Source organism: Wyeomyia smithii, chromosome 2 (assembly GCF_029784165.1).
Source record: "Wyeomyia smithii strain HCP4-BCI-WySm-NY-G18 chromosome 2, ASM2978416v1, whole genome shotgun sequence".
Classification (NCBI taxonomy): domain Eukaryota; kingdom Metazoa; phylum Arthropoda; class Insecta; order Diptera; family Culicidae; genus Wyeomyia; species Wyeomyia smithii.
This window is the reverse complement of record NC_073695.1, coordinates 165,240,217-165,268,018: the sequence shown is the minus strand read 5'-3', so window position 1 is coordinate 165,268,018 and position 27,802 is coordinate 165,240,217. Positions and strand designations below refer to the sequence as shown.

Genomic DNA, 27,802 nt, shown 5'->3' with positions numbered 1-27,802 from the left:
GAGCGGTAGATTAAACTTACTTTATTTACACAAAAGCTTAAATAGTACCCTACAGGTAACTCAGAGCGAAAGGCTTTTCCCCTTCGATCCGGTCACCACATACCTAGCTGTTCTATACTGGCCTATGGCATTTCTTGGCCTGTCTCTTTCTTGTGCTTAACAATTAGTATATTTTGGGCATTCTGATTGAGAGCGCCATAGCATGTGTTTCCAAACACGTGCGCCAGCGTAAGCGCTAAGAACCCGCGCGTGAGCATGGGCGACGCTGAGCGACGCTACCGTTTGTCGGGTTCTTTTTTGTTTATTCAATGTCTTGGTGGCTTTAGTGACTATTCATCGCGGAAGGCAAAGTGTTTTCGTCAACGCTTGCATAGCAGAACCGTTCGCGGTCTTTCTTCAAGATCTTTCCTGCTTTCTTTACAAATGGTCTTGTTTTTGGGGGACAACGGCGGACGGCCGTGTCCCGATTCTATACTCTACCTGTTTTTCATTTCTTTCAACGGAAGGCTTACTGTCTTTCGGACTAAGCTAAAATGTACCGCAAGGTTTGCGTTTTCGAGGACAGGACGGACAAGAGCACAATACAGTGATTTTAGGCAGTACGGGTCTTTAAAGTCGCGTCCGATTTTTGAAATGAATCCTAGCTGACGGGTAGCTTTCGAAATAGCTATCGCGCGATGACGATCAAAAGTCAGTTTAGGATCGAGAGTCACGCCAAGATCCTTTACGTATTCAACTCTATTCAGTGTTTGACCATCTATTTGGTAGCTGAATAATATAGGCGATTTTATGCGATGAAAAGTCATTACTTCACATTTAGCAATGCTGATTGTCAAACAGTTTAATTTACACCAATACGCGAACGAATTCAACATATCCTGTAGTCGTCGACAATCCTCGATGGAACGAATCGTCAAAAATATTTTAAGATCGTCAGCATAAAACAACCTACAGCCCACTCCAAGTGCAGCTGCAGCGTCATTGAAAAATAAAATAAACAACAGTGGTCCCAAATTGCTGCCTTGAGGTACACCCGATTTATTGGTGAAAGGAGGCGATAATTGTGATCCCAGTTTTACTCGCATAACTCTATCGCACAAATATGAGCCTAGCCATTTTACGAACTGTCGCGAAGTACCCATTCGCAGGATTTTGTCCAACAGTATTCGATGATTAATACGGTCGAAGGCAGCTTTCAGATCCGTATATATCACGTCCACCTGTGCTTTACATTCCAGTTCATTAATACAACTAGAGGTGAAGTCTAGAAGATTCGTAGTCACCGAGCGGCCAGTCACGAAACCATGCTGGTCAGAGGAAATGTAGTGTCTAGTGCTACGTAGAATAGCTGCACTTACGACTAATTCAAAAAGTTTTGAGCCAGCAGATAAATTAGTAATGCCACGGTTATTTTTGACGTTGCTGTGATCACCACTTTTGAAAACTGGAAACATGGTAGAATAATGAATAAATATAGTCTCGATATGTTGGCGACTGTCTAACGTCTAGAGTTTAGCTAGGGCTGCTATCGCCTTCGAAGTGATGGTCCCTTTTGTTAGAGGTTGAAATGATAGCTAGCACCAACCTTCTTCATCCACGGGGCAACAACATCCTGCAGAACTTTCAAGTAGGGGTACAAAGGGTAAGACCGCCCTGCGGGGTAAGACCGCCCACCGTAGTTTTACTACCAAGTTATAAAATAATTGAATTTTTTTTTTATTAACGTGTCTATTACAGTATAATTACATAACATTTTGCACGTTTTTCTGTTTTGATAGTGCATGAACGGTCGCAGAAATAATCAAAAACAACCTTTCAGCTGGCAACCAGTCAATGAGCTATTGTTTTGCGGCAACGGGACTTAAGGTTTTTCAGTCTAAAAATCTATTGTTTTGTTCGTGAATATACGTTTAATCGCTCGCCTGAATCTATCTTCTTTCGGAAATATCGAAGGCCGTGAGTAATCTTGTAATTTTGACTACTTTTTCGGTCAAATATGAAAATGTTCCACTGGGAGTAAAGTCGCCCACTATACAAAGGGTAAAACCGCCACGAATCCAACTGCTTGTTGTTTTACTTCAAGACCCAAATGCCTCGACACTACAAAGGGAATATTTACAGGATCAGTAAAGCAACTTCAAGCCACATAAGACATCGATGTTAATCGACCATTTTCGATTTGGTTTAAGCTTTTCTAGTAATATATTTCAACAAGACTTATTTTTGAAAAAAGTAAACCTGTGTGAAAATGGTGTTAATGAACCAAAATAATTTTGGAGCCAGGACGGTGTGTTTGATAGGTATGACGTCTCCGGCAGAATTGAAAATAGTAGTTTTTTACTTTCGAAAAAAGTACACACTCTAAAAAAATTTAAAGAAAAAATATAGAAATAGAATTAAAAATATATTTTTTTTCAATTTTTTTTTTGAAAAAAACATGTTTTTGCCTGTAAAATCTACAAAAGGTAAGCTTAAATTTTATGGTTGTTGGATCATGGAGTAATAGAAATATTAATAGCTCAATTTTTGTGAAGATTTTTTTTTTACGGTGTATTTGGTGTAAAGAGTCGTTGGTAATTTTGTTCTTCAAAAAAAAACATAGAAAATTGAAAATATAAATAAAAGAAATAATAATTATTAGTATTTTTCTATACATAATAAGCCTTCAGAAGAATCATACAGATAGGTTTAATGAGTTTTAATTTTTAGCTTAAAGATAGGTATATTATGAATTCAATATCTTGAAAAACCCCAATTCTGAAAAATCTATTTATTTTGAAAACCAAAAAAGTTACCTAAGCATTGATTTGAACTTGAATAATCAGAAAACAAAATAAGTTAAAACTTAGAAAAATTTTTTTTTCAGATTTTTCACAGTGTATATTTTATTTAAAAAGAAAAAAAAATACCATCTACAACTTTGTCAGAGACACTATACCGATAGAATCAACCGTTTCGGCCCTAAAAATATTGTTTATCCTCAAAAAATGGTGGGCGATCTTACCCCGCTGGTGGGCGGGCTTACCCCGCATGAAAAAGATCTGCACATTTTCAATGAATTTTTAAAATTTAAAAAAAAGCTGGAAAATAAACAAAAATATTTCAGTTCTTATTTTTTAAATGCGGGTATTGAAAAGAAGAACCTCTTAGCGAAGAAAAAATGAAATCGCAGCCGCAACTTTTTTTTCTATAAACAGAATTGCTTAAGGGGGCGGTCTTACCCCGCTTACCCCTATACATCGGCTGGATTCGTTTGAATATTTTTTTCCACGTTTCAACCCTGCTCCTTTAAACGATATCGGAACGGCACTTGTATTTCTTCCTAGTGGGTGCGTATAGAATTTATTTCTTTCCCAAACTTTTTTTTATATAATAGACTGTTATTTCAACACTTTCACACGAAACATAAGCTCAGGAATGTATTTCGAATACTCTTGCATTATTATTCATGAACATTTATAAAAGCCAAATAATGCGTCTCCAGCAACACTGCGTTACAGTGAGAAAATCTAAGACAAGACGCGACAGCTGGTCACCGTTACATGCAACCAATTTGAACCGATAACGCAATCGTCAGGTAGAAAATACAACGAGGTTACTTTTCACTGTAAAGCAGTGATGCTAGAGAGTCATAATTTAGCTATTATAATTGTTCATAAATAATGATGCAAAAGTATGCAAGGTACATGATATTAACGAGTAATATATTTCACTGTTATAACTTTAAAAATGCATTGACTAATCGGTTTTTACTATTTCGGTTGAAGTCCAAGAAAATTAGGAAGAAAAAATTTGGGTACCAAGAAACTCAGGAAGAAAAAATTCGATAGTAGATGTATGCTTTGTTGAACATAAAATAATGATTAAAAATTGAGTATTATTCGCCTATATATTGCAATTTTAATTTGTTTTATATTCATTGACCGAGAGAAGTTTTTAAAAAATAATCATTCTGGCATCAACGGTATGGAACGTTCAAAAAAATTTCGACGGGGATGACGGCCGTTACGAAAAGAAAAATAAGAAGCCAGCTGTCGCGTCTTGTCTTAGGAGAAAATAATCTCGTCGCATTTTCTACGTAACGGTTGCAAGGGTTCAAAATGTCAGATTCAGCCAACCAGCCAGGGGCCTATAAACGTCAACATTTTGCCTACCAATCATAAATTCTTCACGGCGGAAAAATATTTCATTTCAAATGCTTACAAAACTTATCTTATTCATTGAAAGTGCACATTGTACTAAAACCAAATGTTGAGCTCTTGTTTTTTCGCATCTAAAACGACATTTACTCGAGAATAAGTCTACCGACAAAATGGGACGTTTACTCTATTCCACTTGTTTTAGGGCAAACCAACCAAAAAGTGGGTACCAGAAACGCTGGTACCAGAATCAATGAGAGGTAGATGGAAAATGTATGGAATTTAACAGCCACAAGAGCCCCCTGCAACTTTTTTATTCGACTCGTATAACTGATGGTGACGGTGGAAGTCCTAGAACATAATAAAGTGCAACACAAAGACAGTGAAGGTGTCAAATTTTATGTTTATGCTTAATTTTATATACTATCATCATTATTTTGTAGACCGTATAAAGGATTTGTGAACCACCAGTTAATAATCACTGTGATGAAGCAACTTTGGAGCATTCTCAATTAATTGTTTAACAATAGAACATGAAAAACGTGTCAAAATAAATGGAAATATCGAAGGCCGTGAGTAATATTGTAATTTTGACTACTTTTTCGGTGGAATATGAAAATGTTCCCATTATACATGGGGTAAAACTGCCACGTATACAACCATTTGTTGTTTTACTTCAAGATCCAAATGCCTCAACACTACAAAGGGATTATTTACAGGATCAGTGAAGCAATTTCAAGCCACATAAGCCATCGATGTTAATCGGCCATTAACGATTTGGTTGAAGCTTTTCTAGTAATATTTTTTTAACAAGACTAATAATTGAAAATTGTAAACTTGTGTGAAAATAATATCAATGATCAAAAAGAATTTTAGAGCCAGGACGGTTGATTTGATTGGTATGACGTCTCAAGCAGAGTTGAAAATAGTAGTTTTTTTACTTCCGAAAAAAGTATACACTGTAAAAAAAATTAAAGAAAAGATATAAAACTAAAATTAAAAATATTTTTTTTAAATTTATTGATGGTTTTCGGATCATGGAGCAATAGAAATATTAATAGCTCAAATTTTGTGATAAATTTTTTTGGACGGTTTTTTTGATGTATAGAGTCGTTGGTAATTTTGTTCTTGAAAAACAAAACATAAAAGAATTGAAAATATGAATAAAAAATTAATTATTATTATTATTGCTCTATACATAATAAGTCTTCAAAAGAATCATACAGACATATTTAATGAGTTTTTATTTTTAGCTCAAAGACAGGTATATATTATAAATTGAATATCTTCCAATTCTAAAAAATCTATTTATTTAGAAAACCACAAAAAATTATCTAAACATTGGTTTGAACTTGAATAATCAAAAAACAAAATAAGTTAAAACTTAGAAAAACAAATTTTTTTTCCGATTTTTCACAGTGTATATTTTATTTAAAAAGAAAAAAAATATCATCTACAACTTTGTCAAAGACACTATACCGATCAAATCAACCGTTTTGGCCCTAAAAATCCTAAAAAAAATGGTGGGCGATCTTACTCCGCTGGTGGGCGGGATTACCCCGTATGAAAAAAAATCTGCACATTTTCAATGAATTTTTAAAATTAAAAAAAAAGCTGGAAAATAAACAAAAATATTTCAGTTCTTATTTTTTAAATGCGGTTATTGAATAGAAGAACCTCGTAGCGAAGAAAAATCTTTCAAAAAGTGCCAAAGACGACACCATAATTCAAGATGAAAAGCAACCAAAAGATATGAAAACAGAACGACATTTTTGGTAAAATCGAGGTTATTCCAAACTCGCGTTCACTCACACCTATTTCAAAAGATCCCAATCCCAACGATTTCTGCGCAATAAAACCTGCACACTTTATTGTCGAATTCGTTCTTGAGGCAGGACTACACCAAAACTACACCCCACGTGTTGCAGCTGTCAAATCACATATAAAAAAATAACAGTAGCACGTGGGGTGTAATTTCGGTGTAGGCCGGCCGCAAAAACGAATTCGGCATATGATTGGGTGTAAGTTGTCAAAAAGATTTGAGTTCTATCACTGGACATGGACTCTAAAAACCTGAACTAATAATTCATGTAACCAGCGATGCCAACCTTTTTTTATAAAAAGCTGGAGAAATTCAAAATAAAAAACTGGAGAAAACTGGACATATAAATTTGAAGCTTTTATTTGATTTTCGGTTGAAAAATGCTGCACCGTATTATTGCATGTAATTAAAGAGGCTGAAAGAACATTTTTTGCTGATGGAGATTATAGTCACTGGCGTACTTAAAATTGGATTTCGTAAAAATCTTAAACCGAGGGGTATGAATGCACAAAATACTGAAAAGACCAGACATGTAATGGGAATGAGTTCAAAAAATGTGGTAATGAACAGAAAACTGGATAAAACAAGAACAATTTCCAAAAAACTGGAAATATTCAACCTTCAGCTGTTTCGCTGGCGATCTTGAAAAAAAATGGAGATATGCAGGAAACACTGGAAGGTTGGCAACGCTGCATGTAACACGATACATTTCAAGTTGGTTGAAGATGTTGGAGTGCTGCTAAGTCCGGATTTGGGTACAACATAGAGGTACGAATATTGTAAGTTGTGAAATGTCTTCACGCACGCCACGCTTTGCTCCCATTGTCGTTCTCTCGTCACTGAACAGGTGTCTTGCAAAATAACTTGGATAATTCACTAGTAATATAAATAACTTCTTGGATAACTCACTAGTGTTCAAAAGCTTCTGGATGAAAGCAATTCATGAAACGTATGAAATAGATATACATACCTTACACTTTGTTCTATCGGTGCCGGCATTGGTAAGATACAATGTTTGCTTTCAGCTAGGGACAATTGTTCTACACAGTTTGTGTACGTAATCGGTGCATGATCACAACGCGTGTAAAACAACATATACGCATTCCACCATCTTTTTTGACGCCTGTATTGCATCCTTTTCAAATTATTATCATACACTTCACCCATATAATCACCGCCAAAGCATTGGGCTTTCATTTCCTCGTCTTCGTGCATTTTGCATTCTGATACTTCACCATCGTCGAATTTATACCATTTTTCAGAACCATCTGGTCCCCTAAGAAACAATTTCTTTAAGCAATTGTTATAATAGCGTATTCGAAACGAACCTGTGAAATATATAGCTGAAATAGTGTCCACCAGAAGCCTGCCCGCTGTGCACAACAATCCCTGTTAATTGATAACATGTTTCAGTTGAATCATCAGGCTTGCTGTCGTCAATGTCTATCACTTCGCCTTCAAGTTTGGCCAATCCAGAAACTGCAAAAGAAAAATCATCGTAATATAACGAAAAATTACAAGCCCAGGTGCTCACATTCCGTTGTCGGAGCTTGAGCTTTCTGTTGGACTTAAACTTTGCACAGACCAGAACAATTGCGGGGATAACGCTACAATCCTTCATGACACTAATAATCTACCCCGAGCCAGTATTCGGCCATACGAGGACTGGTCTGTAAGACCAGCATCGTATCTCGAGACGAGTTGGGAGACACCAACCAAGTATCGGTTATTCATGAACTACAGTAACTGTTCGCTAACTAAGCGACGAGCACTTCCCAGTTATTGAAATCAGCTCACTAACAGGAATATCATCTCAACGCCGAGGGAGATTTCGATGGATAACGCTGCTTCGCGACAATTTCATAAAAGATTTTCGTTCTTAAGTTGATCACCAAATAGGGAAGCCACGCCTACAAATTTATCTCTCAAATAAAGATATTAAACTTTACTTTTATATAGCGGGTACATTTGTCAGCAATATTATTTTTTTAGTATTTTAAATATGCTCGATTCAAAAAAACTGAATTTTTTAATCTTCGTTCCCAGTCCACCTGCCCCCCCGTTCGTTTTGATATTTGACGGTTGCGGTCTTTTTAACTGGGAATTCTCCCAGTTAGCGAGCGCCCAGCTAAAAAGAAGCCCAGTTAAAGCGTGCCCATGCGACCCTGTGGTCTATCCGCTTGTTCCCTTAGAATGGAACTAAAAGCGTTTCCCACTGAAAGTGGAATCCAACTGGACAAACACCTTCATCCGTGGGCAGTCGAAACGTTTCATCACTCCGAACGTTTCTATGACTCGTAAAATACTGGATCTTTCAAAAAAAGATCTAAGCACGTATACTGGTTTAATAACAGGGCATTGTCCGAGCCGTTATCATTTGAAGGTTATGAAAAAACTTCAAGATGATACATGTCGAGTATGTGGCATGGAAAAAGAAGACTCGGAACATCTGTTATGCCGATGTCCGGCAATTTTTATCAAAAGATATAAGTTCTTCGAGAGAGGTCTTCTGGAACCCTCTGAAATCTGGAGAACAAATCCCAGTACGGTTGTACGCTTCATACGAAGTATAATACCGGACTGGACTAATGCTATTGGCCAGACTGTAACGACCACTTCCAATAGTGATACGTTATCCTGACTTAGCGAAATTAAAAAGGGGGAATATGTCACAAAATATCAAAAAATTGGTCGCAGTGACGAAAATACCCAACACGAAAAAAAAGCGTGCCCAGTTAGCGAATAGTTACTGTAATTACATTTTTTTGTCCTATGACTTTTTTTTCCTGTGTGGACAGGTGTTTTCTGTATTCCGCACTTTATATTATTATCAGTATCACTATTGAAGTGAATGATAATCTTTTTTATTTATATCCATGCGTGTGTGAGAGTTTAACCTTTCGTTTCAATCTTACTGCTCTACTATACCGAGCCTCTTTCTATCCTACCTATATCGCCAAGTTACAATTCCCTGGAGTGAGGCTACACCTAACGTTCCTCTCTGGCCAGGTTAATTCTAAGAGGGACCTATTATGTCAAGAGGAAGAAGTCTTATCGAAACCTCGTTCCCCGTGCTAATACAGTAAATCGGCTCGCTAACTGGGATGTCATTTCAAACGTAAATAAACGTTGAGGGGGATTTCGATGAACAGCAGGCTAACACTGCTTCACGACACTTTAATAAAAGATTTTCATGTTAAAGTTGGTCACCAAACAAAAAGTTCTATCAGTTTTGTTATTGTTAATGTTGCTATTAAATCCCAAACTAGAAGGCCAAACTAGAAAGATGACCGCGAAACTATTAAGGTGCATCATCATCTTTTAGTGTTCCCCATTCGCATGCCACCCGATCGTTTTGATCATTGACGTTGGTTGTCTTTTTTAACTGGGAATCGTCCCAGTTAGCGAGCCCCCAGTTAAATAGAAGCCCAGTTAAAGCGTGCCCAGTTAGCGAACAGTTACTGTATCGCCAATCAAAATTCCCTGGAGGGAATAAATATTCCTGAGGTCAGTTTAATTATAAGAAGAACTTATTTTGTCAAGAGAAAGCAGTATTTTCGAAACCTCGTTCCTCCAACCAAGACCGCGCCATAATTACAATCCACTAAAGAGAACTATTTATGCGTTACCCAAACCAGATTTATTATAAGAGGGACTTATTTTTTGTTAGGATGAAAGTCAGCAGGGGTAGTATAGAATTCTGATTGAAGGAAGGGTATGTAGTGGAAAGCCTGAGAATAAACCCATGTTAAAGTCCTTTCAACAACCACCACCACCCGCTTATCAAAGCGGACTCTGTAACCTTGCGGCTACGAAAAAAAATTTATCCTCGTCCAGACAGGATTCAAACCCGCAAAAAAATTTTCTAAGTCTTAATCACACCCTCGCATCCTCGAAAAAATCACATACATTGCCTACTTCATGAATTAACAAGTATCGATGGTTGAGATGGTAGTAGGACAGTCATAAACCTTTAAGCCTGTATCAGACTAACCGTTGTAGCGGTTGAACGCTACCGTTCCGTTCTTTTCGACCAATCAGAGCACAGCGGTCGACCGTCGCTTGTTGTTGTTGCAAAAAATAGAATCTTTTCTATTTTTGCCGCCGACCGTTCCCAACGGTTGCCGGCTGCTGTCATTGACATGGCGAAGGCAAACGAAACTCTTCACACCTACACAAGATCACATACAGAACCTTGACAAATGAAAATGTGTGCTTCTCTTTTTGGCACACACGACAGCCAGTCAAAACATTGATAGCACCGGCAACGCTGGTTGGCGATGTCAATTTTCGACCAACACACACTGGCAAAAATAAATCCAAATTTCCACTAATTAAAAGCCGCCGGGCTGGATACCTTAAATATAGCATTTCTCATGTGAAATTGCCCAATAAATCGATAGATGATATTTTCATTCTGTGCAGGGCACGGGAAAGGGTCTATATTTTCAAAAATACGCAAAAATAGGGTGAAAAGAGGCGAAAAAGACCATTTCCCGTGCCCTGTCCAAAATAAAACCATCGCCAATCAATTTGTTGACCAATTTTACATAAGAAATGCTATATTGAAGGTATCCAGCCCAGCGGCTTTTAATTAGTGGAAATTTGGATTCATTTTTGCCAGTGTGCGTTGGTCGAAAATTGACATCGCCAACCAGCGTTGCCGGTGCTATCAATGTTTTGACTGGCTGTCGTGTGTGCCAAAAAGAGAAGCACACATTTTCATTTGTCAAGTCTCTGTATGTGATCTTGTGTAGGTGTGAAGAGATTCGTTTGCCTTCGCCATGTCAATGACAGCAGCCGGCAACCTTTGGGAACGGTCGGCGGCAAAAATAGAAAAGATTCTATTTTTTGCAACAACAACAAGCGACGGTCGACCGCTGTGCTCTGGTTGGTCGAAAAAGAACGGAACGGTAGCGGTCAACCGCTACAACGGTAAGTCTGATACAGGCTTTAGAATGGGGATGCAACGGATATGATTTTTCAGACATCCGCAGATGCGAATGTAGTAGCTGTTGTAAGACAACGGGGGTATTTTGGTCCACCTACATATTTGACCCACTCGTGAACTTTTTACGCACTTTATCTGATAAATTCAATGAATATTAGGAAACAATGTGTGCATCATTAAAATAACATACCTAAGAAGCATATAGCACTATGCATTTTCGTCGAGACACTGAGTCTAGGTAGTATTATTTAGAATTTAGTTATTAAAAATCATGCCTGAGTCAACCCAAAATCAAGAAAAAGTGGTGATATTCAGCCTAACTTTGGAAAGCTATTGTAACAAATATGCTATTGTAACTATTTATTATTGTAGCTATATCAATTGAATACCATAGAAACAGTTTTTATACTCTAACAGGTGGAAAAAAGTAAAAATGGCATGGCCGGACTATGTTTGCCAAGGTAGACAGCTCTTTATTTACTTGTCGGCCGTTGCGCGCTGAACGGAGAAGCAGCTTGTAGCAATCTGCAGGTTATAATTCCTTTATTTATTAATTTAACGATATGAAACTAGCTGCAAATGCCTGCAAAACTGATATAAGCCCGATGTTTTTTTTTATTTTCAAATACCTAAAAATGCGAAAACTTCCCGATAGAAGGATGGTATCGTAAATACACTATTTCTACTCTAAAAAGATCAATCATGATCTAAAATAGTCCATCAGTCCAAAATATTTCAGCACACGGTTCTAAATATAGAGGTGGGCTATTGACTTGATGGCTCAAAATATCGTAGAAATTTTGATATTTTTAAGAAATATATTTTTAAGAAATAGATTGCTAAGTTGAACGATGTGTAGTAGAGTAGACACATAGCTCTTAACAATGGTATGATAGACAGATGATTCAAGACCAACAATGAACAATAAATAATAGAGCATGTATTCATGTTCAAAAAATCATTTTTTTTAATCAATAAATCACTTCCTGAAGCGAGCCAAAATACCCCCGTTACCCTTATTGAGATACAGAAATTGATATCGTGATTTGAACAAAATGCAAATAAAATGGTCGCAATGCGCATATTCAATTTTAAGTATGAGGACAGGTATTAGTCGGATAAACATAGTCGGAATGCAGTCACTGGAATGGGTATCGCGATTTACAAAATATACAATATGTGATATTGGCTCAAAAACAAAAAGAGTTCAAACCAAAAAAAATAGTATAGTATGGCAGGAAAAAAACTCTTGATAAAATTCCCTTATCCACTTTTTGGGTTCTAAAATATTGATGTTGTAATTAAAGTATAAAATATGAAATTTGACGTAATGTTAGTACTTGAGAAATAGCGAAATAAAAGCAATGACTCTTAATTTCGAACAATTTAATCACGAGCGATGCCGGGAACGTTCAGATAGTACGATACCACATTTAAATCATGTTGAGGCCATATATATTGATCGAAGCAGGTAAAGTGTTGAATAGTCTTTGAATTTCTTTTCTTTCTAAAACTTTTAAACAGCATATCAAATTGTTATGAAGTTTGTTATTTGTAAGTTTGAGAGATGACTCATTTGTATGATACTAGTTATGTTCAAATAAGTCGTGTAATACTTGAGATAAAAGACTTTCGTTGTTTTACAAATTTAAACATAACGCTTGCTTAAGTTTGATTACAATCAAATGAAAAGGTAACGTATGGGGCAGCCAAACTTTGAAGCCACGTGTTCAATCATAATTCATCAGTTAACCCTTAACTAGCCCGTTCATCTGATATCAATATTGTTCAAATCGGTTGTGTAGTTTCTAAGATAATGAAGTTTCGTGATTTTCACATTTCGATACATTACAGACGAAGTTACAGTCCGATTACTGCAAAATTCAATAGGGTGTTATGAGGTAGGTAGACCTTTTATTTGATACTAATTCTGTGGAAATCGGGTCAACCATCTCTGAGAAATATGAGTGAGTCCACGTAAGTTGTCTTGGAATATGTTTCTTTTCATAGCTGGATTTCACATTTTTAAACATAACAGGCAAAGTAATAATCCGTTTGTAAAAAAAATCATTAGGGTCTTATGGGGCAACAAGACCTTTCATATGACACTAATTTTATAAAAATCGGGCCAGCCATCTCTGAGAAACATGAGTGAGATTAAATAGTCTCCAGAACACGTTTCTTTCCATAACTTCTGAACCACATGTTCAATCTTCATAAAATTCAAAAGTTAAGGGTTTTTAAGGTAGCCCGTTCATTTGAAACTAATTTTAATCAAATCAGATGTGTGGTTTCTGAGATATCGATGTTTCGTGATTTTTACACTTTGATGCATAACCTCTAAACTAGAAATCAGATTACAATAAAATTCAATAGGGTCTTATAGAGCAACTAGACATTTCATTTGCAATTAATTTCATTGAAATCTGTTCGGTCAGACCATCTCTGAGAATAGTGAGTGCGAAAAAAGGTGCACATACACACGTACACACCCACACACAAACATATACACCTATACATGCTTATATGCAGAAAATGCTCGATTCGTCTAACTGAGTCGAGTAGTATATGACATTCGGCCATTTGGATCACTTTACTACCTTTTAATTAGCCAGTGATCGTTAGAAGGAAGTCAATATGTTTACTTTCATTATGTGATTTCACATTTTCATGAACAACGGACAAAGTTACAATCCGATTGCAATGAAATTCAATAGCAACCTATGGGGCAACTAGACCTTCATTTGACACTAATTTTATGAAAATCGGTTCAGCCATCTCTGAGAAAAATGAGTGAGTATAAACAACCTCAGGATAACTTTTCTTTACATAACTTTTGAACCATATGTTCAATCATTACGACATTCAAAAGTTAAGGGTTCTGGAGACAGCCCGATCATTTGAAACCAGTTTTATTGAAATCGGTTGTGTGGTTTCTGAGATATTGATGTTTCGTGATTTTTACATTTTGATACATAACCTCTAAACTAAAAATCCGATTACAATGAAATTCAATAGCAACCTATGGCGCAACTAGACCTTTCATTTGCAATTAATTTTATGAAAATCGGTCCAGCCATCTCTAAGAAAAGTGAGTGAGAAAAAAAAGTTGCACATACATACACACACACACACACACACACACACACACACACACACACACACACACATACATACATACATACATACAGAAAATGCTCAGTTCGTCGAAAGGGGTCGAGTGGTATATGACATTCGGCCATTGGGACCACTTTTATACCTTTGGTTTTTCCAGTGATTGCTATACCTTTCTAGGAGAAAGGCAAAACATCGATTGGATATGAAACCAAACAGTAGAAGTCCCGCATTAGCCTTTAATGCTGGAAAAATCCGTTTTAGCGCTAAAGAGTCGTTTTAATGACAAATCGCGTCTCGCTTAAAAAGATTTCCCTGATTGTTTTTCTATTTTTCCTGATATTCCCTGATTTCCCTGATCGAAAAATTGATTCCCTGACATTCCCCGATTTTCGTAGGTAGGTAGAGTAGGTAGAGCTGTTCATTGACCCACGGCAAGCTTCTCGCCCGATCGCTCGCGTTGGCATTCAGCATGACAAAAGCCTAAGATGCGTTGATATCGTCGTCAGTAGGCAAAAAACAAAGTATCGGCGCTGATGCACTCTCCTCGCTTTCCTTTCGACGATATATTTCTATTCATTAGTGTACACCACAACAAGTGGTACTCAATGTGCACAACCCGGTATATGAAGTTATTCGTCTCTGTTACACAGAGCGATCAGATCTTGTTATATTCTTATTCATTGGACTCATGAATATGATTTATTGTCAGAAAAAGAAAGAAAATTACAGCGTGTGCTCTCCTACTCTCGCTCAACTCAACCGCTGCCGAAGTAGTCCGTTCCCCCACACTTTCCCTTTAACCGCACCACACCACTACTGCTGCTCCAAGCGACATGTTATTCCTGCTGATATCCTTTCTTCCACTAACGACCGGCATATGGAGAGACAAACGCAACGAGCGGATCGCTTCTCAGAGCTGATGTAGTCTAGTGATGTGTTTGTTTTCTCCCAGAAACCTATGCATAGGGTGGTTTACCGGTAAAACAAAAACCGGGGAAACCGGTAAAACCGATATTTTTTTCATGACCGAAATACCGGTATTGGAGAGGCGAAAAACCGGTATTTTCGGTATTTTTCTCAAAATAAAAAAAAAACTTGTGACAATATTCATAACTCATTATAAGGCTAATGAATGAATGCTAGCCACTTAGGTAGACGTTACAAATCACATGGAGGTGTATATAATAAATACATTTAAACAGAAGCATCATTCAATAATAATTTGCCCTTACCTATTAATCAATTTTATTTTGTTCTGCTTGGATTCAGACGATGTGTTTGTGTGTATCGATAATATGTCAGAAAACATTATATCAATAAAGCAAAACCATTATTGAACGGTTGTGTCACATTTCCCCGAAAGTCTTTTTCCCGAAACACAACTTCCCGAATGATATTTTCCTGAATGTTATATCCCCGAATGTACTGTTTCCCCGAATGTACCACTTCCCCGAAATTCATTTCCCCGTATGTATCATTTCCCCGAGTTTCGATTTACCGAATGTACCGTTTTCCCGAATTTCGATTCCCCGAATGTAACATTTCCCCGAAATTTGATTCTCCGAGTGTGAAATTTCCTCGAAATTTATTCCCCGAAAGCGCGTTCTAAGCAATACTAGGATTTTCCCCCAAGAAATTCGGTTTATTGTTTCACGATGCAGGTGCGAAATGATGTGTAAGTAATTAATCACGCTTTCTTATAGGTCATGAAATTTTCGTAATACACTAAGGTCACTTTTTACGCGGTTTTTTACGCAGGTTTTTTTACGCGGCTATTTTCACGCGTATTCCGGATTTTATGCGGTTTTTTACGTATTTTTCACGCGGGTTCTTTTGACGCGGCCCGCGTGAAAAGCGACTTTGATATATAAGACATTTGCGCGATTCTATCGATGCGAGAGCACCGCGTGACCATCTACCCAACCAAAACTATGTTAACGAATTAATTCATGACGAAACCGCGCAGCGAAGGTCGCACGTCCCCAGAGTTAATTTATGAGTATGAGAGTATGAGAGACATACAAATGTTAATGATGAGTATATGTATCGCGATTTCATCGATGCGAGAGCAACGCGTCCAAGCTGAGCTGAAATATTAGAAAGTCATCTATTTTACAAAAGCTCAAGGCAAAAATTCATGTATGTATTTACTTGAAACTTTTTAGCGTTTTGTATGCTCAAACGAATTTGAATAACGAGAGTTTAAATCTTGTGTTTTTTAATAAAATTATCCAAAGGTTAACAAAAACTGAACCAGAGCGAAAATTGGTGTTCGATTTAATTAAAACTCTTCAGCGCTTTGTTTATTTTGTTGACAGTTTGAGATAAATCATCGAACTATTGTCAAGATTCAACTAGGCAATTTACCGCTTCGTATGTCCCTATTCATTAGGGTGGAGAATCGTTATATGGAAAAACGAAACTTGATAGCAGAAAGCCAGAACCAAGTTTTTTATGTTCTATTTGGGGCCCCAAACAATCCTAAATTTATCGGAAGTCGATTGGTTCTGTCTCCGCTTGGCGCATTACATTTCGAATTTGTATGGAGATTTGTATGGAAAAACCAACTTTTATGCATTTTTCATTCTAAAGAGCTCAAAATGGCCCAAACCACAGCTTTCATGACTTCAAATGGTAGGTTTTTTGATGCCTAACAACTTGGCCGAAGACACTAAAGAGCTAGGGTGTTTCAAAAAAATACTAGAGCTGTTCAAAGTTGAGTATTTCGAAATTTATGTTGCAAATCATTTTTCTGCCAACACTGCCAGTGTACCGGCGTCAGTCAGCTTTCCATCAGAAGTAACCTTTGAAACATGTTGTAGATTCTTTCTATGCCTAGAATATTGACCTAAATTTGTTTGCTTGATCCAGCTGAGTGTACAAACTCGTAACGACAGGTTACTTCTGATGGGAATACTACTGACGCCGGACAATTGGTAATGTTGGCACAAAAACAAGATTTTCTGCATTTAAATCGACATACTCAACTTTGAACAGCTATAGCTCTTCTTAGGGACATTCTAGCTCTTCAGTGTCCTCTGCAAAGTTGTTAGGTATCTAAAATACTATAATTTAACATAATGTAGTGCATTGTTAGAGCATTATTGAGCTCTCTAGGAGGGTAAATACAAAAAAGTAGGTTTTCCCATATAAATTTTTATACAAATTTGAAATGTAATGCGCCAGATGGAGACAAAACCAATCGACTTCAGGTAAGTTTAGGGTTGTTTGGGGCCCCAAAAGGAACCAAAAAAACTTGGTTTTGTAAAGTCGATCACTTTTCCCCACCCTACTATTCATAGGTATGTTCGTACCCATAGGTGTATACCTGATGCGGCTTTGCCGCATAATCGAGGGCAAGGGACTGTGGCGGCCCCCAAGGCCGGCACTGCTCCCGCAGCCCGAGCCGGCCCCCGACCCGCCGTCGGAAGCGGCGGCCACGTGCACTTAAACAACTGATCTGTTGGATTTCCTAGGTCTATTCCAAACATAGGGGTGATTCCCTAGTTTACGTCCGAACGAGCGGTAGCGAGTAAGGACAGCATTCACCCCGGACAATCGAGTTGGCCAAAGGCCACGAGTGTGTTGCATCATATGTAGTTTTTACTGTACACTTATTTAAATGAAGAAATTGAGCTATTGAAAGTTCTCATAGACCGGAAGATAAAATAGGGTCAGAATTCGTGAAACGGATCACTAAAAATCGCGATGTCTCATTTTTTCAAATAAATATCAAAAACTTCAAGAGTTTCACCCAGGAAGTTGATTTTTCAATTTTTACTGAATTTGAGTAAGTTTTAAAGTTGTTATTGTCTTTGAAATTTAGGCCAACATGTTTTTAAATAAACATATCTTTAACCGTTATGTACTCGGCAATTTTAACACACGTAAGTACTCGGCAGGGTACCCGGGTAACCACCAAAATGAAATGCTTCTTACTTATTTAATTCTTGACCGATTTTCAATCTTGATCCGTCAAAAGATTGGAAAATTTGTCTATTTTCAGTATACGGGACCTAAAAAGCCATTGATCCCCATGTGGTTCCTGCAAATCCGGATCTCCGGGGCCAGGTTCAAGATGCGAGACAAATTTTAACAATTGGCAATAAAACCAAACAATATTGGTATCGGAATCCATGAAATCACTCCAGAAGTTGACTTTTATAAATTCTGAGTCCATTTTCCGAGTTATATTTGAAATGACCACTCTGGAGCAGATTCCTGTGGGGCCCTATACATGAGTGGATAGTAACCCTAGCAATATGTATATCAAAATTCCTGAATCACTCCAGGAATCTTTTTTGAGTTCATCTGTCAATTTGTCTCCAGAAGGCTATTTCAAAAACTTATTCAAAGCTATTTCAGTTCAGAATGTAATGATAAAGGCTTTATATTTTTATTTAGAGTTTTCTGGCCCATTGCAAATCATTTATTATTTCACGAGTTTTTGCACGAATAACAAGTCGTTTTAAGTCTGAAACATAACAAATATAAAAAAAGTAATATGAATAAAAAAATAACAAATAACAAAATTAGCAATCGTTGCAAATGTCCTTGCTTTGCTCGTTGCATATTGGCTTGCAGCATGCTGTACACGTCTTCCTTGTCTTCCTGCGTTTATTGTCCAAATTTTTGCAAATGTGGCAGACGCCAGCTTGTGGGACTCTTCCAGTTGAGTCTCGTTTGACCGAGGTAGATGTATCAGCTGCAGTTTTTGATCCGAGTTCTTTGACAATAACTTGCTCATATGCATATTGCTAGGGTTTCTATCCACTCATGTTGGTGGCCATTTAGGGCCCCACGGGAATCTGCTCCGGTAAGACCATTTCAAGAACAACTCACCAGTTGGACTCGAAATGGATGTAGATCGATTCCTGGAGTGATTTCAAGAATTTTGATACCAATGTTGTTCGGTTTTATTGACAATTGTACTAATTTGTCTCACCGGAACATGCTCCCGTAGATCCGGATTTACAGGAACCAGATGTGGTTACAGATTCTGAAAGTAGACAGATTTTCCAATCTTTTGATAGGCCAAGATCGAAAATCGGTCAAGAAATGAATAACGATGCTCGATGCTCGAGTCTTTGATATGATCAACACTGGCCCGTACGAGGAACACAAATTTAAAAATGGCAAACCCAGAGACCCGCTCAATGCAATGACGGAAGAAGCGAGTGCCGTTCGGCAGAAAGTTGCGCACCTGTTGGGAGAGGATAAACTGGAACGTAAGTTTCACGTTCCCAATCCAAAAGTTGCAGCGCTGTACTGCCTCCCAAAAATACACAAAGTCCCATTAGCAATGCGTCCTATTTCGTCAAATATCGGTACACCGATGGAAAAGATGGCTGCCTGGGTGGTGGAAGAGATGAAAAAATACCCCATAACCCATGGCATGAATGTGGAAAATTCTGTAGAGTTAGTGGATAGACTGCGAGATATAGAGCCGAAAAGGGGAGAAATCTTGGTGTCATTTGATGTAACTGCTCTATTCCCCAGCGTACCAGTGAATAATGCATTGGATAGTCTGCGCAGACATCTAGAACAGAAACGTGTACCCCCCAATCACATCGAAGCATATCTCTTGATAACAAAAACCTGTATGAACCAGAACTATTTTTCATTTAGGGGTAGGTTCTTCAGACAGACATTTGGGCTCAGCATGGGCAATAAATTGTCACCACTTTTGGCAGAAGCTTTTATGAGCGACTTTGAAATGGGATTGCTCAAAGAAAAATATTTCCCGCGAGTTTGGAGGCGCTATGTCGACGACATCTTTTCAGTGGTAAAAGAACGATATCTTTCACAAACGCTAGACTTATTAAACTCCCGCCATAGTACAATTAAATTTACGGTAGAAAAAGAATCCGACGGGAAGCTACCATTCCTGGATCTTATAATTAACAGAAAAGAAAATGATACACTAAAGTACGAAATATATAGAAAACCGACATCCACAGACAGATACATTACCTCAGATTCCAACCATCACGGTGCTCAAAAACAAGCAGCCTTCCATTCGATGGTACACCGTCTCTTCAGCATACCGATGGAGAGCGAAAACTTTGTAACCGAAAGAAATAGAATACATGAAGCTGCCGAACTGAATGGATACGATAAAACTTTCGTTGACAAAATTCTCCGGAAACACGAAAGGAAAAAACACAGACAGAACTGCACAACACTACAGCCAGAGAAAGAAGAAAAGCGTTGGATCAGCCTCCCGTTTTATCCAAAATTGACAAATTCTATCCAATCCGTACTTCAAAAACATGGTTTCCACGCTGCATATAAAAGCAATAACAATTTAAAAGATCTGCTGGTTAATCTTAAAGACAAAGTGCCTCCGGAGGAAAAATCAGGCATATACGAAATCCCCTGCGAAAACTGCCCCGCTGTTTACATTGGCCAAACTCGGCGTAAACTTAAAGCTAGACTGCGAGAACATAAAACTGCAGTAGAAAACGATCGAGTCAATGACTCAAGTGTGGCAGCACACACTACATCCCAAAAACATAGTGTTGATTGGGAAAAGGTTAAACTGATAAAAAAAGTACAAAAAACCGCACACTTAAATGCATGGGAATCCATGTACATCACTACCACTGACCACCCACTAATGAATGAGGAGGACCCCCCAATATCGTCCCCTCTCTTCCATCTAACGAAGCTGTAAATACAGTACAACTCTCTGCGTATCAGGATCGGAAACTACCACAAGTAACTAGTCGGACATCGTCCAGCTGATGGGCAAGATCGTAGCCCGAAACCGGTCGACGAAAAAGGTAAATTTACTCCTTTTTATGTTTTGTAAGAATAATAAGTGTTATGTCCTGTCTCGCGTCGTCGCGGTATGTGATTGTTCTTACGTTGGCACAAGAAAATTAATAGAGTGAAATGAATAAGCAAAAAGCATTTCATTTTGTGGGTACCCGGGTACCCTGCCGAGTACTTACGCGGTAAAAAATTTCGAAGCCCCCCCCCCCCTTCGACCCCCCTTGTTTCTACAAACAGACTAATGGTGGAAAATGGTTTATTTCCACTAGTTAGGAGCATTCCATAAGTTTCAGCTGTCTAAGCATCGATTTTAATGAAATTTTCACAGCAGATGCATCCTAAGTTTCAGTTTCTAAAAATATTTTTGTTTGGACAAAAAAATATTTTTTTAATAGTAACTCCTTGAAACAATATGTTAAAAAACAATGTTCTGGGGCACTGAAAAATCTGAAAAAAATCCCAAGTATTTTCGACCAAATTTCGAAACTGTCCTGGAAATTTCGAGTTGGTGATATTTTTTGTTCAAAAGATATGGGGTTTCAAAGTTGGTGCCGCCACGCATTTTCAAGCGAGAAACGCCCCTAAACCCATCTTTCTTCAGTTTTCGTATCAAAATATGCAGCATATTTACCAAAAGCAATAGTATGGGCGCTCTTAATCCGCTGGTGCGTTTTGTACGGTAGTTCTTTAACTAAATTTTGGTTTTTTAGTAAAGTGTGTAGATAGACTTGCGAGTTGTTTGGGCCATAAAGTTTATTGTCTTCGTCGTTAAAACGGGTAACAGACTAAGCATATTTTGACCGTTTTGCGGCTTAAAATCATACCCATCAAACTTAGTTTACAAACCTTACAGAAGGAAAACATAAATTACAGTAGAACGTTTCTGTTGTGGTTTCCGGAAAAATAGTACATAGGCGTTGTACATAATTTACGTAACGCTAAAAATGTAGATTTCAGACCCCCTTCTCCCCCTATGTAACGATAGGTAACGTTCGACATGACTCCCCCCATCTAAAATTACGTAACGCTGATCAGGCTGACCCTCCTCTGAAATTTTGAATTTCGAGCAAACATCACAATTACGTAACTGTTTTTACTACCCCCCCTCCCCCCTACGTAATAATAAGTAATGCAGATTCAACCCCTCTCCCCCTCTTCATGCGTTACGTAATTTGTGTACGACGTCATACACACTTAGATTTTATCGCCGAGAACTCAACAGCTGATAAACTCAGCGAAATGTTCTACAAGTTCTCGGCAGAATTTTTAAGAACTTCGGCAAACGAAACGTTAATACTTGCTGGTTTACGGTAAATCGATATATTTGCTTCATGTTCTTCGAAATATATTGCTGACATTCGTTAAAAACTTCGCCGAGCTCAATCAGCTGTTGGGAAGTTTGCCGAAATAAATTAAGTGTGTATGAGAAACATTCTCTGGGAAAATGATACATTCGGATAATGATACATTATTTTTCGGGGAAATGTTACATTCGGGGAATCGTTTTTCGGGGAAGTGTTACATTCGAGGAAATATTTTTCGGGGAAGTGTTACATTCGGGAAAATAATTTTCGGGGAATTAGTACATTCGGGAAAAAATCTTTCGGGGAAATGATCTTCGGGGAATCGGTACATTCGGGGAAATATCTTTCGGGAAAATGGGTTTCGGGATAATGGTTTTCGGGGAATTGTTATACAATTTTATTGAACATGTATCAAGATAGACAGGTCTAATGTCTAATCTCCCAGATATTTCAAAAATAATGCAGATTTTTCCTGATTTTGGGACCGATTACAGGTAACGAGGCGAGCAATTTGCCTCGCCTAAAGTCACTGACGAGCAAAATGTTGTATTAGGAAACGCGAGTGAAACTTGGCTGGTGACAGCTGAGTGGAGCAGTTTCGCACACGAGCTACTCGTCCGAGATCCAGCCGACTCATCATCTGTTATATCTAAACTGGTCAGGCGAGTAACTCGCTGCTCACCTTGTTGACTGTAATAGGCCTTTTTATTTCCTTTAGCCCGCAAAACGGTCATCACTTCAAATTTTACAATTTTACCTCATAAAATGTTACTTTAAGATTTTTATCGGAGAAAAATGTCCTTTTGTTTTTACTTTTACCAGCGACGAATTCGAACTGGCAACCAGAAATGAAAAAAAAACAAATACTGGGCAATCTCCAACTATTTCTAATATCAGGCAACATTCACGTTTCTGTTAAAAACTTAAGCTTGGTGATTGAAGATAATTGCATGTCTTATAAAAAATCAGGACAAATTCTAGAGTATGAAAATAAATCAGAACACCCAAATATGATCTCAAAATTAGGACATGTCCTACTAAATCAGGACGGATGGTATCCCTATTTACAACATCCACATGATATTTCGTGATGCATGATGCGGATGCAGATGCAAATGTCATTCATCATGTAGTTGTTCCGCATTTACGGATGCGGATATCCGTAACATCCCTACTTTGAAATCATGTTATCGTTTGGTTTTGGAATTCTGACGTTTTAACAGCCAGTAGATCGATATCTAAAGATTAGTTTAAAGTTATAATGGTTAACTCATACACTGCCGCTCTACGCATAGCTAGCTGTCTCATGTCAATATGAAAGTCCATGGGAACTAAGACAGTACAATTGCTTTCATTAAATCGGAAGTATATTCAAATCCAAACTTCAAAACCCGTTTACCTGTATACGGCTCCATATCCAACGAGCGAGGAAATTCGAAATAATCGTTAAACTTTATCGCACACACTCTCTCGTAGTCATACTCAAACCGCTTAAGTTGAATAGCTAGAATAGGTGGCAGCTTACGCACACACAACCGTTTTACGGTAACCACCTGAAATATATCGAATCATAAACTTTTCGTGATTTAGTAATAGCAAAAAACGTACCTTTTTATCACATTTATCACAATGGTAAGCATCCGCGCCTTCTAAAATTTCTCCCTTAACATATTGCTCTAGGGAATCGGTTAGCGAACTATGATTTCTTATATCTACACTGAATGCACTAAACGGCTCGTCTTTACTATAGCGATGTGGACAATCTTGGCAAATCTTCTGATCACTGAAACATCCACCAAGCGTAGCACCCATCAGTTGGGGATAGCCCAATGCTTTAAGGCCCTCATCCAGACTTTCGAAGAGGGACATAAAAAATTCAACTGCATCCTGTTGTTCACGAAGATTTACTGGTTCGCCTTGAAGTCTATAATGGAACAGGTAATAAATTACATGTATATTTTGTCTCATAATTCTTACTCACTTAAAATGGCTCCACAATCCCCTGGGAGTGTAGAACTGTAACGAACTATGGCCTAGATGAGCGAAAATAGCTTGCACATATTTTAAGATCCCTACATGATAATTCTTTCGAACGATGTCATCACATTCTTGAACAGTCTGAAATAATACACTAATATTAATAAAAATCTTTTTCATTAAATTATATGCGTACTTGAGAATCTAATTCTCCACTAAAGTCTTCATTCCGATCGGTGGCAGCACCTTGCGCTGACAATATTCCGATTCGCAGTGATGGCACCATAAATAACTGCTGTAGAACAGAATTCATATAACAGGTAGCACCTGCGTTTTTCAACCCACAGAATCCTTGGGGTGGCCTTGGTCCCACCGGAGGCAAATATTCCCATTCGCGAAGCGGTTCAATATCTGTGCAAAACATGTCCAATATAGTTTTAACCAGTATTTTCATATTTTCAGCAGAATTTTGACAAAGTGCTACGAGCAAATCACACGCTGCAGAAATCGTATGCGGATTGCGACACACAGGCGGAGGAGCATTGATGTCCAATATTTGTCCATTACGGCGTAGGTATAAGTACTGACGCGAAGCACTAAAGAGGTAGTCATCTGTAATTTCCTATATCGAAAATAAACAAACGTTATTTAAAAACAAACTTGAATGTATAAATTAAATTGATTGAAACAAACATATTTATAGCTAGTTCTAACACAAATTTTCTAGATATTAAAAGCTGGAATCAATAATTAATATTAGGTACTCTGGAATTACTCTAATCCCGTGAAGAATTGTAGAAACTATCGATTATTCCAATTACATCCGCACTATATGTCGTTACTGTGCGTGGCTCATCATTATATGGAATAGTTAAAACTTGATAGCACAGAGCCAGAACAAAATGTTATTGATTCTATTTGAAGCTGGTTTCTCCAAAATAAAGCAGTTAATTAATCCCACCTTATGCCCACTATGATCATTTTCTCACATATATATGCTGCTAAGGTGTTGATGTCGATGCATGACCGAACAAACCCCACGATTTTCTGCGCTTGAGATTTTTTTTTTAGTTACTATCCGATGCAACAACCTCTTTCCTTAAGTGCCGTTGGATCAGCTGTTCATATTTCCATTTTATATAGCTTCATCACATGTGAGACCCATGTACCTTGCTTCTTGGTATGTCAAAAGGATGAATAAACTTGAGCGTTTTTACTGAGGAGCATCTATCTCTTTTCGAGGTTGGACAAAGAATGAATGAGAAAAAATGATAATTATTACTTTGCTATCTGGAACAACTTTCCACGGATTGTCTTGAATTCACCTCCCCTTTAAACAACCAGTACCCTTGGAATATGGAAGGTAACGAAGTAAGCCGTCTAGGTCGATCAAAGCCTGCTGTAGAACATTTTCTTCTTCGTGTGGTTGCTCTTCGGCAGCCACGAGAAGTTATTGTTCTTCAGTCATAGGTAGTTGTGAAACTTCTACACACTTAATTCATCTCGGCAAACTTCCCAACAGCTGATCGAGCTCGGCGAACTTTTTAACAAATATCAGCAATACATTTCGACAAACATTCAGCAAATATATCGATTTACCGTGAACCAGCAAGTTACGACATCTCGTCTGCCGAAGTTCATGAAAATTCTACCGAAAACTTGTAAAACAGTTCGCTGAATTTATCAGCTGTTGAGTTCTCGGCAATAAAATCTAAGTGTGTACGGGTAACGGTTCCTTGTACTTTTTCATGTCCAGCATCTTCAGGAGCATGAATTTCCAAGATTTGCGTTATCTTTATTGAAATCCAACTGCGTCGTAAAAACGTTAAGTGATGATTTGGTACAAGATTGTAACTTTGTTACAGTCCTGCTTCGCAACTGGTTTGTATGCGAACGAGTTAGTCGTCAAGTTTCGCCCAATAGCACATTTTAGTTCGGCGATGACACCAGACACTCAACTTCATGAATGGACGTGATGTACTTGAGCCAACTTCATGAATTGGCGTGATGTGCTTGAGCGTGTGTATCATCTGGTCATTCTTCTGGCTGTATCACCTGGGCATTCTTCTAGTTGCCAGGTTGTTGATTGTAGGTTTTAGAAGCGCTAGTATAATTTCCACTAGTCTTTTTGCTCAAAGCGTTCAGTCAAACCGCCTGACCGCTTGGCGGATTCCCAAAGACTCGCTAAACTTCTCAAAGTTGTAGCTCGTGGACTGCGATCCGTTGTCGGACACAATATTTTCAGTAAAGCCAAACTTAGATATCTGCTTAAGAAGTCTGATCGTCGTTTTGGTTTTCGTTAATTTGTTTTGCTTCACCTCAAGTCATCTAGTAAAAGGATCGACGATCACTGAAATAGTGACTATCGACCGGTTTAGCGTAGTCGATGCAGATTAGGACCACGGCTTGTCTGGAATGTGCCATGGTTTCGGTACTGCCTTGATTAGAGCATAAGTTGCTATAAAACAATGACTGCATCTCTTCGAACGATGTCTTCGATTTCGATTTCGAGGCTAAATACCGATCGTTAATAGTGTTGTTTTGCAAAAATTTAAAGGTTAATATGTCGCAAGCAAGGTTTCGCTACCGTTTTTAATCTAGCCTGTGTCTCTGGAAGGATACTTACCCCACGGTCCCCCTAGATAAATCCGGAACGGAAAATTTCGGTTCGATCAAATTCAGTTTAAACTTTGCGGAATGACAGGTAAACGAATTTTCATTTTTTCACTTTGGCACTTGTGGTCGATAAGACGGGAAAGCATTAAAACTGATTGGTTGTCGAAATCGAAATTGAGCAGACTGAGAACGTAGTTCAGCAGACGGTTGTTGGTATGCATGCTCTGCTGGAGTGAGAAAACGTGATGCGTGTTGAATATCTATCATGCTTCCGCTCGGTAACTTGTGGAGAATGACAGCGCCAACACCGGTTTTAAATGCGTCCGCAACAACGACGATTGTTCCAGGCTGTAGTAGGTTTGATTGCAGCACATCTTTGAATTGCTTTGAACAACACTAACAATTAGCACAACGGTCCCTTCTGGCATCTCTCCGTAGCTTACAGCGCCAAGAAATTACCGTACTTCGAACACGTTTGTCAGTGCAGGAATGTTTGCAATCGTTTTCACCTTCTACGAATCGGTTTGAATGCCGTTTCAGTAGACGATGTAACCTAGATACCGTACTTCAGTTTCGAAAAACTTACGTTTCTGATCTTTAAAATGACATCCTGATTTTTTTAACCTTCTGAACAGTTGTTCAGGACTCTGCACGCGACTTCCAGTTATTGCCGAAAACAATGACATAATCGATTAATGGGCGAACTCCAAAAATACCATCGGACAAAATGTTCATCATTTATTAAAACGTCCGTGTTTTTGACTTGACTCCAGGGGCAAGGGTGTTGATCGAAACAAACCTCTATGCGTGCTACTTCGACTCTTCGGCAACTTCACACTGCAGGTAAGCGTCAGACAGATCGATCATACTTGAGACTTGACTTCCTGCCAGTTGTGCGAAAATTTTCTCAGGAACCGGCAATGGGTAGTTGTTGGTTATGTACACATCAGAATATACACAGTGTTAGTAGATTTCCGGAAAATCTTCTTTTTCTTCTTCTTGGTGCTACATTCCGCAATCGGATCATGACCTTCTGTTGAATATATACAGATTTCGCGGCACATCAATGGAAGATACACAGTTTATGGCGGGAAACTCA

The 27,802-nt window shown here is 38.1% G+C and overlaps 1 protein-coding gene across 2 annotated transcripts in view; it reads right to left on the bottom strand.

The window, feature by feature from the left end:
• Nucleotides 1-27,802, bottom strand: part of LOC129721021 (probable ubiquitin carboxyl-terminal hydrolase FAF) — a 77,367-nt gene that overhangs the window by 41,807 nt on the left and 7,758 nt on the right. For both annotated transcript variants that reach the window (XM_055673055.1, XM_055673056.1), the window contains exons 6-11: nucleotides 24,284-24,709; nucleotides 24,092-24,228; nucleotides 23,719-24,034; nucleotides 23,510-23,663; nucleotides 7,290-7,440; nucleotides 6,932-7,237 (exon numbers count right to left, since the gene is read on the bottom strand). In XM_055673055.1, coding sequence (XP_055529030.1) covers nucleotides 6,932-7,237; nucleotides 7,290-7,440; nucleotides 23,510-23,663; nucleotides 23,719-24,034; nucleotides 24,092-24,228; nucleotides 24,284-24,709 — 1,490 coding nt within the window. The remainder of the gene's footprint in view (nucleotides 1-6,931; nucleotides 7,238-7,289; nucleotides 7,441-23,509; nucleotides 23,664-23,718; nucleotides 24,035-24,091; nucleotides 24,229-24,283; nucleotides 24,710-27,802) is intronic.